Source organism: Cricetulus griseus, chromosome 5, assembly GCF_003668045.3.
Source record: "Cricetulus griseus strain 17A/GY chromosome 5, alternate assembly CriGri-PICRH-1.0, whole genome shotgun sequence".
Classification (NCBI taxonomy): Eukaryota; Metazoa; Chordata; class Mammalia; order Rodentia; family Cricetidae; genus Cricetulus; species Cricetulus griseus.
In genome coordinates this window covers 183,484,293-183,505,649 of record NC_048598.1, presented here as the reverse complement: position 1 = coordinate 183,505,649, position 21,357 = coordinate 183,484,293, and the positions used below count along the sequence as shown (strand labels likewise).

Below are 21,357 nucleotides of genomic sequence, written 5' to 3'. Positions count from 1 at the left end.
TGGAGGTTAGTCATGCTCTTCCTCATTCATGGGACAGCTGGGAACCTGAACTGCACACCCGCTGAATAGTGACCATTAAAATGTTTGAAGGAGGCCAAGAGAGGATGGAGTGTTTGTCCCTTCCTGGTGGCCCAGTGCCTCCAGGTATGGTCAGCACACCACCGTTGACAGCACCAGAGAACATGTTAAAGGGAATCAGAGTTGAACACTGTTTCTTTGTGTTAGTAATTATGAACTAACAAATGTGAAAATGCATAATTAATGTATTAAATCCATGATTTCTTGCATTACTGTGCTTAGGACAGGGCTTAATCACAAATGTGTTCGTCCATTCAAAGCAGAACTCAAATAATGGCATGGCCACAGAGCTTAAGAGGAAGACTGGCTGGGGCAGGGGCCTCCAGGGACAAGGAACCTTATTAACGATGCTCTGAAGACGTCTCCCCAGCTCTGCTCTTAGGCTCACGGGGATCTCCGTGCAGGGGCACCTGTCCCAGGTCAGAGTGCAGAGCACATTGTCTCTGCATTCTCCCCCTGCCTCCAGCCTCTTGTCTGCTGGTACATTCTCTGCCAGTCTTTCAGCTTTGCTCAGTGGTATGGACCCTTAGCCAGTATGACCTGGAGCACCTAACATCTTGGGTGCTCTACAAAATAACCATAATAATAGTGTCTCCCCCCAAAAAGAGCTGTGGGTCTTGAATTAGATTAGGGATGTGAGCATTTGGCCCAGGTCTAGAACATGCTAAAATCACTAACTCCAACTAATGAAGACTGACTGCTGATGGATTCCATTTTCAAGATATCTTTGACTTGGCCTCAGCATTGTCCCCAAATTGTTCTGTGGTCCAGGCTGCCAAGGCATGTGGTTAGATGTTAATAAACCTCCTGCAGCCCACTGCAGACTCTGGGTCAGTCCTACTGCAGGCTCTATGTCAGTCCCACTGTAATTCTATGTCAGTCCTACTGTAGGCTCTATGTCCATCCTACTGTAGGCTCAGTGTCAGCCCCTCCAGGTATGCATTCCCAGCCTGCCTGATAGTGAGGAGGCTTGTTCAGTTTGCCTAAGCTGGCTTTGGATAAGAGGCTTTAAGAAGGCAGAGCTGAGATTTCTGCCTGTAAGTTCAGCAAAAGTGTTACAGGGTCACTGAGTTGCTGAAAATGTCTGGTGTGATCATGTGGGCTGCTTTGGAGAGGCCACAGTATGTGCAAGTTAGTTCCACCCCTCCCTGCAGTGGCCAAGTTAAGTAATAGTCCAGGCTTTCCCAGGAGATTGTTAGGATTGTCTGACAAGATGATGTTTATAAAGCACAGCCTCAAAGGTCAGACTTGCATGAAAGTATTTCGTCTTCAATTCTCTCTTTACTTCATCTTGGAGTTCAGTTCCAGCTGTCCATATTGAATAGAAGGTTTTAAATGGTCTTCACTTTGTTGGACCAAATGTAGTCCAGTCAGAACAGATGTCTTGAGTGTAGCATCCAGCTGAGAACATGAGCAGGTGTTGTCTTTTATCTGGACCTTAGACTCCTGTCAGCAGCAACAGAGGCCTTGTATAGAGCCACAGTGTTTCCAGAGTCAGTTACTTGCCAAGCTACGTGGAAACCTTTCTTAAAATTGAAGACACAGAAAGAGCACCAGGCGGGGCAGATAGCTCAATGGCAGAAAACTTGCCTGGCTCGCACAAGGCCAAGGCTCAGGCGAAAAAGAAAAGAAACAACATGATGCTCTCTGTGTTTGGCATTTGAGTGTAACTATAGAGGCCATTACACCAGCCATTCCTGAGATCAGACAAGAGGAGACAACCTCAGAGGCCCATTGTCATCCCTGGCCTCTGCATCTTTTAAAGTGGGAAGGCGTGAAGTCAGCTTTCTGCCACAGGACTGTCAAAGGGCTGGAGACATTTGTGCATCTTCATGCTGATGCTGTTTGTAGAAGGATGTACATTTGGACCTGTGGGACCCTGGGTGGAGTTGGAACCACCCTGTTAGTGACCGTGGTTCTGTTCAGAGGTGGCTTTGCTGGAAGTTTTGAGGAGTCCTTAAACCTCACATCAGTCTGTCAGTCCAGAGCATTTTTGTTCACTTGTGACTCTAGAACCTCATGGAAGGGGTTTGAATGAAGTCCTGGTGGGACTCTCTGCTCTGCTTCTGTGTCTGGGGAACGTATTCAGAGTACATTCCCAGGGAGGAAAGGTACCATCTGTGGGCACTTGGAACCTCTGATTCCAACCCCTGATCACCTAGAACCAGGACACTAATGTTGGACCATTTCTGGCCTTGGGGGAGTGTGGACTTCTTGGCCAAGACCATCTAAGGAGGGCACAGCTCTGTCTCTGGCAGGTACAGAAGACACTGAGATGGAATAAGGGACAGTTGAGGACATCCCAGAAGCTGAAATGCTTCATAAAGTTGAAGTTATCATATTGGCCTGGACTTTGACAGAGTGCCAAGTCTGGATATCCTGTGGTCATTACACGGTGAGTGAGAGCGAGCCAGCTCTCGGCAGCTCCCACACCCTCACGGGCCAGCCCTCTTTCTCCACCCTTCCTCTCTGTGAACCTCACCTGCCAGCCTTTAAACCAAAAGCATGGCCTTTGCAACCAAACAACTAACAGCTAGACTCTGTGACATTGTCAAGTGGCTGTTATCAATGAGTCTGTCTTTTGTTTTAGAAATGTATATCTTATGTCAGGGGACTTGAGGACAGTTCTTTAAATGCTGTTTAAACTAAATAAAAATTTTAAGTATAATAGCTGCATTTTGAACATTAGATATAAACACATGCATTTTTTAGCCTACTAACACTTAAAGATTATTCCCGTAATTCAAAACATTAACATTGACCTCTGTGTAGTTACCTACTGTTTTAAATCCTAACGTAAGAGGGAGAATATAAAACAATTAAAAAGAAATGGAGAGTAAAAAAAAAACATGTTAGGCAGACATGGAAGAAATACTGACATGGATGTTAATATTGGGCAAAGTTGGATTCAAGGCAGAAAAGCATTTTGAGTCAGGGTTATTTCATCATGCACACAGTTTCAGATGGTAGGCCTGTGTGTCCTGGCCAGAGGTGGGGTACCCAGGGGTAGAAGTACTGGTATCAAAGGCCACCCTGATCACCACAGCACGGGTGGGAGGTAGCAGCCTGAACTCCTCAGGTCATGTGGTAGATACAGGCTTACCGTGGGCCGGTAAAGATTCTAGTGTAGAAGGTGTTAGCCGTTTACAGCATTCACTGTCTGTCAGTGGGACCCAGGTAGAACCAGGAAGTGTACTACCAAGCCCGAGTTATCTGTGATGGGATGCTCCGCTCCTTACTAACCTGCACTGCAGGGTACAGGTTCATTCAGATAACTGAAGATGATGTTGACCTGATATGACAGCTGGACACTAGATGTTGGAGGTGAGAACAGCAGGGTCTGTGACTTTCAGTCCCCAAAGATAGGCCTACTTAATCTGCATGTCTGCTCACAGGGTACCCTGTGGAGTGGCATCCAAGTACCGACAGTGCTAATCTCAGTGATCCCTTCTTGTATTGTTTAAGTTTCTTGTTTTTTTATTTTACTATAAACATGTTTTATTTTTTCTAAAGACAAAATTCTTTTTCTTCCTTTCCCAAGAAAAGGTTTCTCTGTGTAGCCTTGGCTACCCTGGAACTCACTTTATAGACCAGGCTGGCCTCGAACTCAAAGAGATCCATCTGCCTCTGCTTCCTGAGTGCTAGGATTAAAGGCGTGTACCACCATCGCCAGGCTGACAAAATTCTTGAAAAAATATGCAATATGTGTTATGTGATGTTAACAGTCAGCTACTGAAGTAGTTTCATTGGGAAACCACAGGGGGAAATTTCACTTATAGGTTGTTGTTTGGGCTTTTTGAGACAAGGTTTTACTGTGTAGCCCAGGCTGGCTTTGAGCTCATGATCCTCTTGCTACAGCATCACAAGTGCTGGAATTACAGGCATGAGTCATTCATCCATATCCAGTTTACCTGCAGGCATTTATGTGCAGTGCCCACTTGTAAGTCACTTGCTTGGATTTACACACATGCACACACCACCTCCTCTTAGGTCTTTGTATTTGTGCTGCACCCGCCTGTAGGTTACTTGCCTGTGTTTAAACACACACACACACACACACACACACACACACACACACACACACACACACACACACACCACGCCCAGTACAGAAAAGAAAAAGAACCTACTCTGCCATAACCCTTCATAAACATATAAAAACTTTCAGGATAGTTTTCCACTCAAATCTAATCATGCCCCATGTTGATAATACTAAGATGTTCATGAACTTAGCAGAGAAAATGGCTCCCTGTGATCTGGTAGTGTGCACGGTGATAATTGCATTCCGGTTCAGCCAGCCTTCTTAAGTAACTTAACCCCTGATCACTGCCCTACTCTGACAGCAAGGATGTCCAGGGACTGTTTCTGAGTTCTGCAGGGCAGGAACACAATTGAGTTATGCAGAACCAGACACTGCTCAGTAGAAACTCTGCCTCTAGATGGGTACAGATTTACTTGCAGAGTTTGTTGCCTGCTTGGAAGCACCTGGAGTGGGTGGGAAATGTCTCTTCTCTTGCAGATGCTCTGGAGGGTTAGAGAGTGATGCGATCTAGTGATCAGCATGGTTATCAAAAGCCACACCCACTGAGCTTCACTGAAACGGCTATATTGGGGAGATTGCCCTGCACACGTAACATCTCCTAGTTTACAACCCAGTGTCACAAGTATTCAGTTTCTTTTTTAAAATTTTTATTTAAATTAAAAACAATCTTATTTTATATACCACTCCCAGTTCCCTCTCCCTCCTGTCTTCTCATCCCCCCCATCTCCTCCTCTCATCCACTCCTCAGGGAGGGTGAGGCCTCCCATGGGGGGTCATCAAAGTCTGTCACATCTTTTGGGACAGGACCTAGGCCCTCCCCTGTGTACCTAGGCTGAGAGAGTATCCCTCCATAGAGAGTGGGCCCCCAAAGTCCATTCATGCACTAGGGATAAATATTGGTTCCACTGCCGGAGGTCACATAGACTGCCCAGGTCTCCCAACTGACAGACACATTCAGGGGGCCTGGTTTGGTCTTACGATGGTTCCGAAGCTGTCAGTCTGGGTCTGTGCTGCTCAGGTCAGCTGTTTCTGTGGGTTTCCCCAGCAAGGTCTTAACCCCTTTGCTCATCGCTCCTCCCTCTCTACAACTGGATTCCAGTTTGGCTCAGTGCTTAGCTGTGAATCTCTGCTTCTGCTTCTGCTTCCATCAGCTACTGGATGAAGGCTCTAGGATGGCATATAAGGTAGTCATCAATCTCATTATAGGGGAAGGGCATTTAAGGTAACCTCTCCACTATTGCTTAGATTCTTAGTTGGGGTTGTCCTGTGGATCTCTGGGCATTTACTTAGTGCCAGATTTCTCGTTAAGCCCATAATGGCTCCCTCTATTAAGGTATCTCTTTGCTTGCTCTCCTCTGTTCTTCCCCCAACTCGACCTTCCTGATCCCTCATGTTCTCCTCCCCTCCTCTTTCTCCACCCCCCCTTCCTATTTTCTACATGAGGAAACTGAGGCCCAAAGAATAAAGGATTCCTGCCCAGGGTCACTAATGTCTTCAGAAGGAAACTTTTCCAGCTGAAGTCGGCCTACTTTTAGCCCGGGTTGTTGTGTGGTTTTGGCTTGGTTTTGTGCTAAGGTTGCTGCTCAGGCTGATCCCTGTCTTCTTCTGACTCCCGAGTGCTGGTATTATAGATGCCCATACTACACTAAATCCCCTCCAGGGTTTTATGCCTTTAGAGACTTAACCAATACTAGCTCAATTAAAGATCTGGAGTCAGGAATGAAAGAGGGGCTGTACCTTGGCATGGCTTCCAAGTGCGAGAAACACAGGCTCCTCTTGTATAAGATCTAGACCATAAAGAACACATCTTAGGAGCCCCGTGTGAGAAGTGCAGAGCTGAGAGCGGTGGTCAGGGCTCCCACGGTTCTGCTCACAGGCCCAGAGGCTTCTGCACAGGAGCCCTCAGTTAAAAAGCTTCAGATGTGCACAGAGCAGAGGCACCAGGCTGCCATGGTCCTAGAAACTGGAGGCAAAGAAGCGTCTGCCACTGGTTCCTGTAAGGCCAGAGGGGCGATAGGGTCAGGGAGCAGGCCCTGAGCCAGGAAAACAGAAGGCTGGTGCCACATGACTGCATCTGGGGAGGAGCACACTCTGCCTGGCAGGCTTCTCCCCACGGTTGGCTAGCCAGCCCACTCTGGGCCTGTGCCGGGCACAGAGTTAAGTGGAAGACGTGAGAAGTGTTCAGGATCTGGAGCACAGGCTCGTTTTCTGTGCAGATGTCTAAAAAGGGTCAGATATGAGATGGGGGTTCAGCTCCTGCCCTGGGATTTCCCCTAAATTCTAATAAAGTTGTCCTCTTTAAAAAGAAAGGAGAGGGAAAGAAAGAAATGTAGGTTTTTCATTTATACTTCAGGATTCATGCATTTCCCTCTCTCTCCAACCTGGGCATCCTGCTCCGGAGGTAGCCTCTTCTGTGTGACCAAGAGTAGCCAGTGAAAGAGGGGAGTGCCTGTCCCTTGGGGAATGCCCTTGCCACCCCCAGTCACCTCAGGGGGAGTGTATCAATCTGACTTTATGTTGTTGTGGCAAAATACTTGTCGGCACTTAGGGGAGAAAGGTTTTGTTTGTTTGGTTTTTGGTTTTTTGAGACAGGGTTTCTCTGTGGCTTTGGAGGCTGGCCTGGCACTCGCTCTTGAGACCAGACTGGCCTTGAATTCACAGAGATCTGCCTGCCTCTGCCTCCCGAGTGCTGGGATTAAAGGCGTGCGCCACTAACGCCCAGCAAGAAAGGTTTGTTTGAGGTCATAGTTTCAGAGGTTTCAGTCCATAGATCTTGGCTCCTTTGATTGTAGGACCACTGTGAGATGGAAAGTCATGTTGCAGGGGGTAAGTGGTAGAGGCTGCTAAGAAAAGGGGTAGAGGAAGGTCCAGGGCAATGCTGGAACATACCCCCGCAGATCTACTTCCTCCAACTAGGCTTCAGCTGCTGTCTTCCCCTATCACACTGTGAATCCATCAAGGGATTTGTTCATTGATGAGCTCAGAACCACCAAGATCCAGTCACTCCCCAGAGCCCATTAGCCGGCAGCCAGCAGGAAGAGAAGTCATGGCTCATTGACATTGGACGTGTTGGCATCATTAGTTTACATGACACAGTTGTCGAGTGTCTTTTATTTGTGGGCGCTGAGCTGAGAGCTGGGTGTCTACAGAAGCTGGTGGGAGCAGACATGGCCCCATCTTGTCTTTAATCCTTTTAGGCAGCCCGCTCACAGTCAACTGCTCTATCCCATCACAGTCTCTGAGGGTCTGAAGAAGCATGCTCAGACAGGACATTCATCTTCCTTCACTGGCCGACTTTGCTGCTGCAGCTGCGGCTAGCATCTTAGCAGCGACGCTTTGATGGCCAGGCAGGCTAAAATGATTGTTCTGAGTGAGGTTTCTTTTACTATATGATAAACCTGAGCCAAGGCAATCTACAGAAAAGGACATTATTTTCGCCTACAGCCCAAATTTGTGGGGCCCCTGATGACCTCCCAGAGGCCCTGTCTCTTAAGAGCGTGGTGGCCTAAGTCTTTGTCTGCTGCCTACCTGGCCGTGGGATGGGGCTTGGGCACATGAACCCTCGAGGGAGGTTCAGCGTATCGGGACTTCTCTTGTATTTTAGAAGGGAGAACAGCAGACATGGGGGCCCAGAGAGGCATCTTCAGATCCAGAGTTCCCTAGTGCCGTTTTGTGTCCACCCTAGCTCCCCAAAGATGACAGCATGCACCATTTTTGATTTCCGGGTGCTTTTGTTTTGTGACCCCGATTCCCAGGCTGTCCCTTTAAGACTAGAGCTCCATTTGGGACGCCTGGGCTCCACAGGTGCCAGCATACAGGCCCTTTTGACTACAGCCTTCATCACACCTGTTCTCAGCCCCGAAGTGGCCGTCATGTATGGAAAGGGCCCAGGATCCATAGCAACAGAGTCTGTCCAGAAAGAAGCGCCGGTGTGTGGGAGATGCTGAAGGAAGAAACAGCAAACAGTAGAAGCTGGCCAGAACTGCCTGTTTTCCCTCTCACGGTACCCTGGTGATGATCTCTGCTCTTGTGTCTGTTGGACATTCTGGAATCTTCCTGTGACAGTCACATTCGTGGCCTGCCCCTGTTCTTTAGATAAATGAACAGGCTCTGCCTGTTGCTGAGCCTGGCCTCCAGGTGCGCAGTGCTATTTAATATTTAATGAGTGGAAGGTGAAGTGACTCGGCTCTACCACAGGTGATGAGCATGTGCTAATTGGCAGTAATGACAGCATCCTTCTCTGTTCTGAGGTAGGGAATTCGGCCTGCATCAGCAGAAGGCGCTCTGTGGGGTTCATGTGTTTACTCTTAGGAGTTTGTTTGCCTTGTCTTAATATTTTCCTGTTTACAAAACCAAGTCTTGCCTGGGACTGTCCCTTTTTCCCGCGTGGGATGGTGAGCATTCTGGCCGCTTGGCCCCTCTTGTGCCTCACCTGCTCCTGGAGGTGGGGATCCCGCCGTGGATATACACATCCGAGGGAGTTTTGGGCTTCAGCCTGCTGAGGCTACAGTAACTTCTCGCCTTCTGCTTCTTACTTGGCAGAGGCTAGACTGGAAATCTGCTTGGCCCCCGTGTGTCTTCAAGTGTTCACTAGAAAATTCACTTAGCTGGATTACGGTTTCCTAGGAGACCAGTTTCTCCTGGCCTGCCCCTTATCTCCACCCGACCCCACCCCACTCCACCCTCCCCACCCTTTCCCCGTTTTGGAGGAAAGCATGAATGAACTAGAACTTGGCTTCAATTCCCGCTCTTTCAGGTGAAATGACTGCCTTATTAAATAACACTGTAGTTTTTTGTTTATTTTTGTTTTTTCCCCGAGACAGGGTTTCTCTGTATTGTTTTAGAAACTGCCCTGGCACTCGCTCTGTAGACCAGGCTGGCCTCGAACTCACACAGATCCGCCTGCCTCTGCTCCCGAGTGCTGGGATGAAAGGCGTGCACCACCAACATCCTGCTAGCACTGTAATTTCATGAGAACAGAGTAGTGGCAAAGTATAAGCAAGGAGTGTGCCTCACTTCATCTGCAAATGAAAGCAGGCACCCCAGGGAGCATCCCTAGGCTTGAGGCAGGAGTGGGAGGTGGGGTGTGGACAGTCTCAAATTCCGGTGACCTGCTGCTTTCCTATGCAAGACTGATATGGACAAGAGATGAGTCAGCATGGAAGCCATGGGATGGCAGGTTGGGAAAGAGTGGCGCAGTGGAGCTTGCAGGCTGTCCAAACACTCAAGACAGGAGTGTCGGTGCAGAAACCGCACCAGTCTTCACTGCCAAGTGTTTACCCACCCACACTAGTCAGGCGGGCGGGTGGGCAGCACTTGCATTTTGCCCTAATTGCCCCTCCACAACCCACAGGAAGGAAGGTGTCAGGGGCCTAGTGAGAGCCAAGGCTGCTTGCTGTGGTTTCCCCTGGATACCACCTAGCAAAACCTAGCCACAGGCGGACAAATAACACTCCTATTGTTAGACCCCCGAAAACTCAAGTATCCAGGGTCCCAGGCCACGTTGGCGATCACCCCAATCACCAGGCGGATTCGAGAGCTTGCTGCAAACTGCACGAGGCTTTATTGTAATTTAACGAGCTAACCCCATGTTAGCTCAGGTCTTTCACCCACATGCCATGGCGGATGGCCAGAAAAGACGGCTCCTAGGGGCTCCCAAAAGATCTTATAGGGCAGCGTAAGGGGAGTGTCTAGGGGTACGCACAGGCTCAGGATTGGTGTGCCTCCAGGCTTGGAGGGCTTGCCCTGTGTTGATTGGTCAACTGGTTGTTATGGCCCATAGGCTCTCCCAGGGAGGTTGCTATGCTCTCTATGTCATTGCTGTGTGCTTGTCCGTAAAGCACACCCAGGGTGGTAAAGCATAGCGCTACCAGCTAACTTCTGATTGGCTCCTTGTCACGAGACAGGCATCTGACTTTCTAGTGTCTGGGACAAGGTCATAGAAGCACGTGTTCGGCCATTATGGCTACCAAAAGGGAAGCTGGTTCCTTCACTATGAGTGCCCATCTTCAGTGCCTGCCTGTTTCTTAGCTCCAGGTGTGTACTTCAGTGCTCTTAGAAAGCAGTGCAGGTGACACCAAGTGAGACAGACACTGAGGTGAAAAGTGACATGAACTGTGCCCATTTAGACACCATGGAGGCCACTCGTGGTCAAAACCCAGCTAAAGAAAAATAAAAATACGCAACATGATTATTTTAGGGTTGCTAATATGGGAAATACACACATTAGAATGGGCAAAAGAAGAGACTTGAACTTTGAAATTAAGGAAGATTTATTGTGAATTTGAGAAGTCATCAAGTTCATACAAAAGTTTGAGGGAATTAATTCGTTCATTAGATCTTGGAGACTGAGGGTGTTGCTCAGTGGTTGAGCATTTGCCTGGCATGTACAAGGCCCTGAGTTCTGTCCTTAGTGCTGCCAGAAATAATAGTGTGGTGGTTAGTTTTAATTGTCAGCTTGACACAGTCTAGAACCACCTGAGAAGAGTGTCGGTGAGGACTATGGGGACCAGACCGGCCTGTAGTGTGTCTGTGTGTGGGGTGGGGTGGAGGTGGGGGATTGTCTAGTTTACTGTGTGAATTGAGGAAAGAGGCACCAGCCCACCTGGGCAGCACCTCTCTTTGTGCAGTGCACCCTGCACTGTGTGAGCCTAGAGAGGGGACTTAAAAGGAATAGTGAAGTCCACACTCTTTCTCTCTGCTCGCAGCATGGCTATGACTAGCCACTCTCAACTTCTTGCACTGATTTCTACACAACGATTATAACCTAGAATTGTAAACCAAATAAACCCTTTCTCCTCTAAATTGATTTTTGTCCTCTTACAAAACTAGAACAAAGCATTACCATTGTCTAGTGGTTTTGAGTACTGTGTTGCTACAGTTTCAAACAGCGTTTTTAGAGCAAAAGCTTAGGCTCCAGTAGCCCCAACAAGCTTGGCCACCTGTCCCACCATGAGTAATGGTGGAAAGCAGAGAGATTGGTGCAGTTGGCCATAGTGGAAAGCGCAACACATAAAGGGACCTAGTGACCCCAGTGTGTGTTTAGGGACATTGACGTGAGAATCAGGCTTAAACAGGCAGAATTGGGGCAAGTGGCAAGAGGTCTGTGTAGTCAGGCAGCCCTGGCCAGGTCTGGTTCTGGTTCTGCAAGGTGGTCTGAAGAAGTCCCTGCCCCTGTCATCACTGCAGGGATCGTTCCGGCTTCTGCAAGATGGTCACTTCTGCTCCAGGGTGCATCTTCACCTCCATGGGTTTACCCTGACCTTTGGTGGAGGTGGGGGCAGACCTGCCCTTTGAGGTTTTATTCTTCTGGGATCTAGACCTCGCTCTAGAGAAGATTAAGGACAATGGATTAATCTCTGTGCCTTCAGCAAAGATAAAGGAGACAAACAGACACCAAGCAAAGACCAAGTGTCAGGCTTTGGTTCTGCATGAGGCCCCAGTGAGGAGTTGATGCTTGGTGCCTGTTTCCAGAAGTCATGCCACTTCATGTACATAAATTATTAGTTTATGATACTTTCATAGAGTGAGCTGGGGATATAGCTTTCATGAGACCTCCAGGTCTATCCCCAGAACCTCAAAAAAATAAATAGCAGCAAAAGAGATCATTGTCACCACAGATGACAGCCTGCCAGGCCAACACCCCCAGGAACAGAACTAAGGCACAGGGATTGTGCTGAGGCCAGGGGCACAGGCTGTGCCTTGGCCTTCTCTTTGCTAAAGTAGGTCTTCCTGTTCTGGCCTCCTGACTCAGTGTCTCTTTCAAGGAGATCTTGTCCCCATATCAAGTTGCAGCACTCACCTGCTTACAAACCCTCTGTGGTTCAGGTCTGTCTTCCCTCGTTCTGAGATCTTTCTGCACAGAGCCCTGCCTGCAGTGACCCCCGGGGAGAGAGGGGTACACATGTCAAGAACAGGTGGTCCTGTGAGGCCCTCAGCTTCCTTAAGGTTCATGTGGACTTTGTGCTCTATCTACTCTAATGCATTTAGTGTTGTGACGCAAATGCCTCTCAGTTAAGTGCCCTTAGTCTGTTCCACTCAGATCTGTCTGTCCCAGCAGATAGTGGGAGACCAGTGTGGATCCTAGGGATGACCCTAGAGATAAGCCTGGTCTGTGACGATGTTCTGCTGAGCACCAGTGTGGACAACACAGGAGCCATACCCTGCAGTAGGCATCATCTTCAGTCAGGAGTGTCCTGTTGAGGAACGTTTTGGTTTTCCCTTAGCTTTAAGTCCTGCACTTTGAACAGTGGGTACCTTAGGTTGTCTTCTCCATCTAGCATAGCTGAAGCTTCCCACAGTTCCAACAGCCCCCCGGCTGTGGCTTCTGCTCCTCTTTTCTGATACTGGAGTAGTCACGTGTTAATTACTTTTCTTCACTGCGGCCACAACACCTGACACGTACAACTTGAGGGAGGCTTTGTTTTGGCTCAGTCCGTGCTTACTTAGTGCGGTGAATTCGAGCGGAGTATCCTGGTGGTGGGATTCCCGCATTGAGGATGTTTGCTGCGTTACAGCACACAGGAAACAGAACGGGGGCATACCAGAATGAGCCAGGGCAAGATAATGCCACAAGGACTGGTGACATGCTTCTTCTAGCTAGGTCCTACCTCCTAAATTTTTTCCAGAACCTCCCAAAATATTCAAAGGATCAAGCCCCCAACTTATGAGCTTTTGGAGGAGATACTTTAAATCCAGACCATAATAGATCAGCCTCCACCTCCATCATAATGGATGAGCTCCTCATGGAACCAAATGGGTCACACCACCCCTGATCTGAATAGATCGCCTCCCCCCTGGGTCCTTCACAGACTCAGGTGTGCCAAGTGAAGTTAAATAGCTGCGTCCATGCCAGTGTTTTGTTAAGATGCATCCCATCCGTCTGGCTGTGTTTTGTTAAGATGCATCCTCATCTGTCTGGCTGTGTTTTGTGCACTCCCATTGTTCTAGAATGGTACAAATGCTACAGTGTGTCTGTAGTCTGATCCTTCATTGGACATGAGCTATTAAGAACACTGCTGGACATTGTCTTGTGTGTGTTGTGGTCCATAGATGCTGACATCACAGGGTTGTGTGTCAGGGCTCCTGGGGCACAGATGTCTTCCACAGTAATAGGCAGTGCCTAATTCCCTCCATCCCAGGGAGCTGGGTGTGAATCCTGGCTTCAGCACTGCTCCTCCCCTGCTCTTGAGTGTCTGCCAACTCTTGGATAGCTGCTAGTGTCTGGTTGTAATTTTGTTGGTTTTGGTTTTTAAAGCAGTCTTGCTATATTGCCTACACTGACCCACAAACTTGCTGTATAGTCCAAGCTGGCCTTAAATTTATGGTTCTCCTGTCTGAGTGCTGGGATTGCAGACATGTAACCACAGAGCCAGCTTCTTAGGGTGATAAAGAAAAGGTTTTGGCTTTACTGTGGTTTCCTTGAGTTTTTTAGTGCTTACTAGGTTGTATGTCTAAAGTCCTCTGATTCTCTCCCTTCTGTTTTTTTTATTTATACATATATTTTGAGGCAGAACCCCATGAGTGTAGCCCCGGCTTACCTGGAAATCACTCTGTAGACCATGCTGGCTTTAACTCCCAGAGATCCACCTGCCTCTGTTTCCCAAGTGCTGGGAATAAAGGCTGGCCTGGCTGTTTTCTAATATACTCTTCTGTAGTTGTCTTAGTTTTCTCTTTATTGCTGTGATAAAACACCATGAGCAAAACAAGTTGGGGAAGAAAGGATTAATTTGGTTTACGTGTCCATGTAACTGTCCATCATGAGAAGTCAGAGCAGGAGCTGCAGCAGAAGCCATGGAAGAATGCTGCTTACTGGCTTGCTCAGCAACCCAGGACCACCTGCCCCAGGGATGGCACCACCACAGTAGGCTGAACCCCTCCTCACTTCAGCCATTAACCAAGAAAATGCCCCACAGATTTGCCTGCAGGCCAACCAAATGGAAGCATTGTCTCAGTTGAGGTTCCCTCTTCTTAGATGACCCAAGCTATGTCAAGTTGACAAAAAAAAAACAAAACAAAACAAAACAGCATAATATCATTTTTATAAAGGCATTAGACTCTTGCCTTTTAGATCTCTGTCTATGATGCTCCAGTTTTTGAGTTTTGAGTATAATGTGAGCTAACTTCTTCCTTTCTGTCTCTTTTTCCTGGGCCCTGGGTCGCAGCCGACGTAGGGTCCTGTGATGAAAGGCTGACGTACTCTCTGTCCTGCAGCCCAGTGCTGCTATGACTCCAGGGTCCATCTCTCTGCCCCCAGTGGCCACACACAGTTCAGCTGCCTAATGAAGCTTCACAGATGTCCTGCTTCTGGAGCTGCAGCTCCTCCCACCGCAATTCTCGGGGATGCCCTGGCCCCCACTCCTCCCCTTTGCCCTGGCCCCCACTCCTTTTTTGCACCCCATGCATGTAGGTTCTGATGACCCAGGCCCAGGGACACAGCCGTAAGGAAGTAGATTGATGTAACTTTGAATGCACAGGTGGGTTTCTCACTCATCTCCTAGAACAACAGTGGATTCCATGATGACCTCCAAGCTAGGGAGGAGATAAAGGACCTCTCCTACTTCCTTTCAGTCCTACTTGGAGGTCCTGGATAGCACAGATACACAGGAAAGAGGAACACTGTGCCTGGGCTTGCACATCGAAAGGAGTGTTTACCAAAACAGCTCTCATCAGGGTAGCCAGTTACAGATGGCCTTTTTTCTGTACTGCAACAGTATTCTAAAATTAACTTGGGGGGGGGGGCATATCATCTTCAGTAGCATCAGAGCATAGCAAATCCCAAAAAAGACAAATAAAATAATATTCAACACATTCTAATGAAAAATTTAAGGAGAATTTGAGTGATTAGAGGAATAACTTGTTTTCCTGTACTGGGATACTCAATATTGAAAACTTATACACTCCCAAACCTGTACAGGGCAAATAGTTAGTGAATGGTCCAGCCATGAAGGAAAACAGGTGGAGGATTCTTAACTATAGCAATGGGACAGTGTGGGGCAGGGCTGGCAAAAGAGAAACCTATCTGTACAAACACAAGGGCCTAGAACTAATTCCCCATATATAAACAGCCTGGCCTCAGACTCTCTGTCCTTCTGCCTCTGCTTCCTGAATGCTGAGATTGCAGGCAGGTGTATGCTATTTCATTTGGTGGAAATGGTCATTAAGATGGTCCATGGAAGCCAGGCATACGCCTTCAATCCCAGCACTTGGGAGGCAGAGACAGGTGGATCTCTGTGAGTTCAAGACCAGCCTGTTCTGCTACGCAGAGAAACCCTGTCTCGAAAAACAAAACAAACAAAGAAACAAAATAAAGGGCTAAAGAGATGGCTCAGTGGTTAAGAGCACTTGATGCTCTTACATAGGACCTGGATTCAACTCCTAGTACCCTTTCAGTGACCCACAACCACCTGTAACTCCAGTTCCAGAGAATCTAACACCCTCTTCTGGCCTCTGAGGGTACTGTACACAGTCGTGAGCAGACATGCATGCAAGAAGAATACCTATACAACATAAAAAAAATAAGCAAATCTTTTTTTTAAAACCTACAAAGTAGCCACCCCTCTGATCTCAGCACTCTGGAGGCAGAGGCAGGAGGTTCTCTGAGTTAAAGGGCAGCCTGGTCTCCATGGAGAGTTCCAGGACAGCCAGACTTACATGGTGAGACCACACCTGACCAGAGATTCCTTTTAACTGAAACTTGCTGGTTTTGTTGTTTGTTTTGTGTCGTGTGTCGTGTGTGTGTGTGTGTGTGTGTGTGTGTGTGTGTGTGTGTGTGTGCACACACACACACACACACACACACACTTTACTAATTTAATTGTCTCCCTTGGCTTTTTTTTTTTTCTTTCCAAATCAGAGTTCACCTGATGCCTCTTGGCACAGTGAGTCAGTTGAGTTGCTCATCCTATCACTTCAAACATTCCATGACTTAAGTTAAAATCTGTTCCTAGAGTTGTCAGTCCTTTCTATAATTGAGGCACACACTGCAAGTTCATCTGTGCTGTTGGCCATTGTATTAGTGACTGTTCAGGACTCACAAAAGCCTGCAGTGTTCTTCACTTTCCCACAGTGGCCTCCAGGCCCTCAGCTCACTCCTTCTTACCACCAAGACAGCCTGGAGCACAGGCATCTACGTTTGTGTTGGAGGGAGTGTATCCCAGTTTCTAGAAGCCATCCCTGTTTGCTGCTTTTGTCCCACTCGTGTGTCTCGAGCAGCCCCTGGTGATGGCTCTCTCCCCTGGCACACTGATGTCTTGCTGTATCAGGATACTGCCTCTCCTTGCTGGCCTTCACCGGTTCATTTATAACTGGTGTGTACCTATTGTGCTTCCATGTTTGGTTAACACTAGGCTTGCAGTAGATGGGCTTTGGTTAGTTGGTTGGTTTGTTTCTTGAGACAATCTCATTTTGTGGCCCAGCTTAGCCCGAAACTCATTGTGTAGCCCAGGCTGACCTCAAATGTGAAGTAGTCCTCCTTCTGTGATGCATTCATTCCAACTCACAAGCACAGTGAAGGCATCTGCTCCAGCTGTCTTGATGATAGGCAAGTGTGAGCTGGGGGCCTGGAGACCACTGTGGGTAGTGAAGAACAACACTGCAGGCTTTGTGTATGCATTAATATAAAACATTCCAGACCATGTGTCCTAATCCTTGTCCTCTTCCTGTTTGTCCTGATTAATCTGGAAGTAACACAGCTCATAGCTCTCTTTGCTGTTGGTGACAATGCGTAGCCAGTCTTGGAGATTGTTTTCAAATTTTGTTTTTGTTGTTGTTGTTTTGTTTTTTGAGACAGGGTTTCTATGTGTAACAGCCCTGGCTGTCCTGGAATTTGCTTTGTAGACCAGGCTGTCCTTGAACTTAGAGAGATCTGCCTGCCTCTCCATCCCGAGTGCTAGAATTAAAGGAGTGTGCCATTACCAACCGGCTTCAAATATTTTTTGATGATGTATTTCGAATACCTTTTGGAGAAAGGCACCTTGGAAATGACAGTGATCTTGTTCTTGCTCTTGTCTGCTCAATAATTACAACCCCTCTGCCCAGGTTCCCAGCTTTCCCATTCACCTTAATTCTCTCCTGGAGGAACTGCTCAAAATTGTCAGCATCCAAAAAAAAAAAAAAAAAAAGCAAAACAACAACAAAATTGAAGAACAATCTCCAAGACTGGTTGTGTGTGGTTGCCAGCAGCAAAGAGAGCGGTGAGCTGCACTACGTGCAGATTCCATCTTCTACAAGGTGGATGCAGTCAAGGGTGAACTGCAAAACCTGGTTTTCTTTCTTTGTTTGTTTGCCCCCTGCGCCACCAGCTTCTCACAGGCACCATGGTGGCAGAGGAGCAAAAGACTGATCTTTTAACCCCACTCTCTCCCTTGTTTCTGAGGCCCAGAGCTGGTGTCTTTCTTCTGTTCCTTCCCTACATTCACTATATGAGTGTGTCTGTATGGTTCATGCCTCAGCATCATTGAGGGCTTAGCTTGCAGTAACTGGGAATTGCCTCACATTTATTAAACTGATAAAAACAAGGCATTCTGAAATTACCGGTGCATGTGAGAGGTGTTTGAGGTAACTAGCCAGGGTGAAGTGTGGTCCTCAGCATCTCCACCCACTGTCCTCAGCATCTCCACCCGCTGTCCGATTAACACAGAAGAAAGGGGGATTTAAAAATACACTGACCGAGAAGACACATTTTAAAATGTGGAAATATTTGACAGTGCAATATTTTTAACTTTGCAACCCTATTTCATTGCTATTGTTTTTTAAAAAATAATAGCCAAATGAAATGTCATTGATTATTTTATGTGTGTGCCCTGTGCCCTTCAGATCTTCTGGAACTGGATGCAGATGATTACAAGCGGCCATGTTTGTGCTGGGAATCAAACCTTGGTCTTATACAAGAGCAGCAAATGTTCTTATTACCACTGAGCCAAATGTCTAGCCCTTATTTTAATTAGCTAATTTATATTTTAAGACATAGCCCACTATGTAGCTAGCCCTAGCTGCCCAGAATTCATTATGTAGGTAGACCAAGCTAACCTATAGAGCTCACAGAGATCCACCTGCCTCTGCCAGGACTAAGGGTGTGCACCACCATGGCTGCCTTCTTGCAGGTCTTAAAGGACTGTGCAGAAAAGAAGTCTTGAGGGACCTTACTGACCACTGGGTAGAAGCCAGGCGGTGAGTAGGGCTTGGATTAGGGCACCAAGTAACTCGTGGGGTAAACTGTGCGCTCTACAGGGCTTCTCTTTGTAGCCCAGGCTGTCCTGGCACTCACTCTGGAGACCAGGCTGGCTTCGAAATCACAGAAGTCCGCCTGCTTCTGCCTCCTGAGTGCTGGGTTCAAAGGTGTCGCCTCCACTGCCCTGCTGAACTTAGTTCTCCATAGTGCTGGGAAAATGAACAAGCCGCGACGGAATCTATATAGACAAGCTCTGACAAGTGCAAGTTTACTTAAGGCATTCTGGCAAGTTGGAATGTGAGCAAAGGTGTAGAGTTGATATGGATCAAAGGCTACTAAGAAGACAGATAGTTCAGAAAGGAAACTCTTGATGGAAGCTTTGAGTGTTCAGATGTCAGCCGGCTCTGTATGTGGTGATGTGATGCGGTGGCTCTCAGGACCTCACAGGTGTCCTTCAGCAGTGTGTCCCAGCTCCTCACCCAGCTTCAGTGCTTTTTATCTCTGCATGGGTTGAAATGGGTTATGGAATTCATATAGCAGTGCCCGAGAGCCCGTTCTCTCTGGTGTTAGCCATTAAGGACTCAGATAAGTAAAAGTCGTCATCGGAAGGTGCCTGCTGTCACAAGGCATCCACAGGTGGCTGAGCAGTGTGTCCTGGGCCCTGTGGGTGAGGCAGCTCTGTGATTGACAGCCCTCGCTCTTGCCTTTCAGATGTTCCTCCTGCGGATCAAGAGAAGCTTTTCATCCAGAAGCTTCGTCAGTGTTGTGTCCTCTTTGACTTTGTTTCTGACCCACTGAGTGACCTGAAGTGGAAGGAGGTGAAGCGAGCTGCACTAAGTGAGATGGTAGAATATATCACCCACAACCGCAATGTGATCACAGAGCCCATTTACCCAGAGGTCGTCCACATGGTAAGTTCACAGCACACTCCCAACCGGAGCCACCCAGGAATGAACCCTCCCCTTTCCCCAAAGATTTGGACCTGCCCCAGGAAGAATGACTGCAATGCATCCTAACGGGAGAGGAGCTGCAGCCGTCACCACTCCCCTGTGGGATAGACATGTTCCAACTTGGTTTGTGTTTACTATGACATTGTCTCTAAGTTCTTTGGCTTGATTTTTTGTTGTGTTGTTTTGAAAAGCACGTGTAGCGTTAGTGTTGTTGTAGCGTTAGTGTTGTTTAGAAGCAAACATCTTGCCCATCCATGTGCAGTGAAATCCCAGCACTCGGCAGAAAGCAGATGCCCTCAGCGGGGTGCAAAGCTCTTGGTCTTTCCTCAATTCCAACTCTCACGTGCTGTGGAAGCCAACCTCAAGTCTGTAATCTTAAGGAACAGTACTGAGTACCACCTACAGCTTTTGGGGTTTTATTCTTTGTGTTATCTGATAGTCCTCTTGGAACATCATGGGTATCGCTTCATTTTCATCTGTGATTATTAGATGTGCTCTTACAACAGATACTTAAGATCCATTTCCTCCATTCACTTAAGATGAACATATTGAACTCAACTTTCTTTTAAAATCAAATCTGTTTCTTGATACCTATTAAGTTTGTTAATAAGTCAGTTACGGTATGGAAGATTTCTATTTTTAAGAAGTCTTGGCAACCAGTGTTGCCTAATTTATACTCTTTGATCCAAGAAGGAAGACTCTGCCTTATTTGGGTCAAATGCCTACCTTTGAGCCAAACATGCTCTGGACTGCTTGACTTGGTGTCTCATTTGTTTCTCTGGAGCAGTGGGCACTACCAGAAGCACGTGGGATGCCCACCACTCTGGAGACCACTAGCTTGGATTGGTCATTGCTTCTCCTGTTGCAGCTGTTTCCTAGCTAGAGCCCCTGCTTTTGTCTTAACTTTGTTCCCTCTCCTGAGCATCGTGCCCTCCCTTGAGGTAAGCAGGTGGCTTCCAGAGAGAATTTGACACACATTTCCTGAATTTCTTCTGTGGGCCAGGCACAGAGAAAGGACAAATTTCTGCCCTCCCAAAGCTTTCATCCCAGGTGGGAGACAAGAGTAAAATACGCCAACTGTATTGCATTGTTTCAGATGGTGTTGTCCTGAAGAAAAGCAACCCTGAGTTACAAGGCTGAGGGTGTGGTCTCTGCTTTTTTTCCCATGTGGCTGAGAGGATCTAGAGAGAGAGAGCCCTGAAGTACTCAGATGGCCAGATACCTGTGTGTGCTTTCCCTGGCCTCCTGTGTATCTGGTGCTTTCTGAGAAGACTGGGAACAGAGAGGTTGAATTTTTGTTTTATTTGTTGCTGTTTTTGTATGGACTGATGGTCTGTTAGTTCCTGTCTCATCACTATGACAAACTGCCTGACCGTGGGAAAGGTCATGGTGGCTGGCACTCAGTCCATGGTCTGACTTGTGTTGAGGAATCAGGAAGCTAGGAGAGCTCCAGCCAGCCTGTGTCCCTCGAAGGTCCACTCGCAGTGACTCATTTTTACCAGCCACACCTCCCTCTTCAGAGGTTCCACCCCTCCCAAAACATGTCATAAGCTGGGGAACAGGTGTTCAAACATTTCAAACCCAAACTACCAGACAGCAATGATGAAAAACTGAGTGAAGAAAGGAAGAGTGTGTGGGTGGGATGTAGCTGTAGTGATACTCTGAGACAGAGAACATACAGAATCCAGACAGCCAGCCAAGGCCTCCTTCCCAGCCGGTCCTGCTGTGGGTCCATTCTCATGAGAAGGGTGGAGTGTGTGTAGATTTTGTTTCTAGTGTTTTTAGAGACATTAATTTCCATTTACTTTAAAGAATCCACAGCAGTGTAGCTGTACAAACATGGCCTGTTTGACTGGAGTGCTGTGTGGCTTAATGGCTGTAAAGATGTTATTTATCTTACAGCTCACCCCGCTACCTGGGGAATTTGAGTTTTTAACAAAGAGTGTATCTCATCAATTCTAACGGTCCTCCCCAAAAGAAATCTTGTCCTTCTCCCTTACCACTGCCTGAACTGAGCGACCTTTGACCTGCCCTCTGTCTCTGTAGATCAACTGCCCAGGACATTGCATGAAATGGGCTCATACAACATGTCTTTCATGACAAGCATTTCCAGAGAG

At 47.6% G+C, this 21,357-nt stretch overlaps 1 protein-coding gene across 7 annotated transcripts in view; it reads left to right on the top strand.

Annotated features, from left to right (window-relative positions):
* Ppp2r5c (protein phosphatase 2 regulatory subunit B'gamma) overlaps positions 1-21,357 on the top strand; it is a 128,675-nt gene that overhangs the window by 58,437 nt on the left and 48,881 nt on the right. For 6 of the 7 annotated variants that reach the window (XM_027416587.2, XM_027416588.2, XM_027416590.2 and 3 more), the window contains one exon: positions 19,002-19,201. In XM_027416587.2, coding sequence (XP_027272388.1) covers positions 19,002-19,201 — 200 coding nt within the window. Of the gene's footprint in view, positions 1-2,336; positions 2,474-19,001; positions 19,202-21,357 lie in introns of all 7 variants that reach the window. The other variant, XM_027416593.2, reaches the window with a different exon arrangement.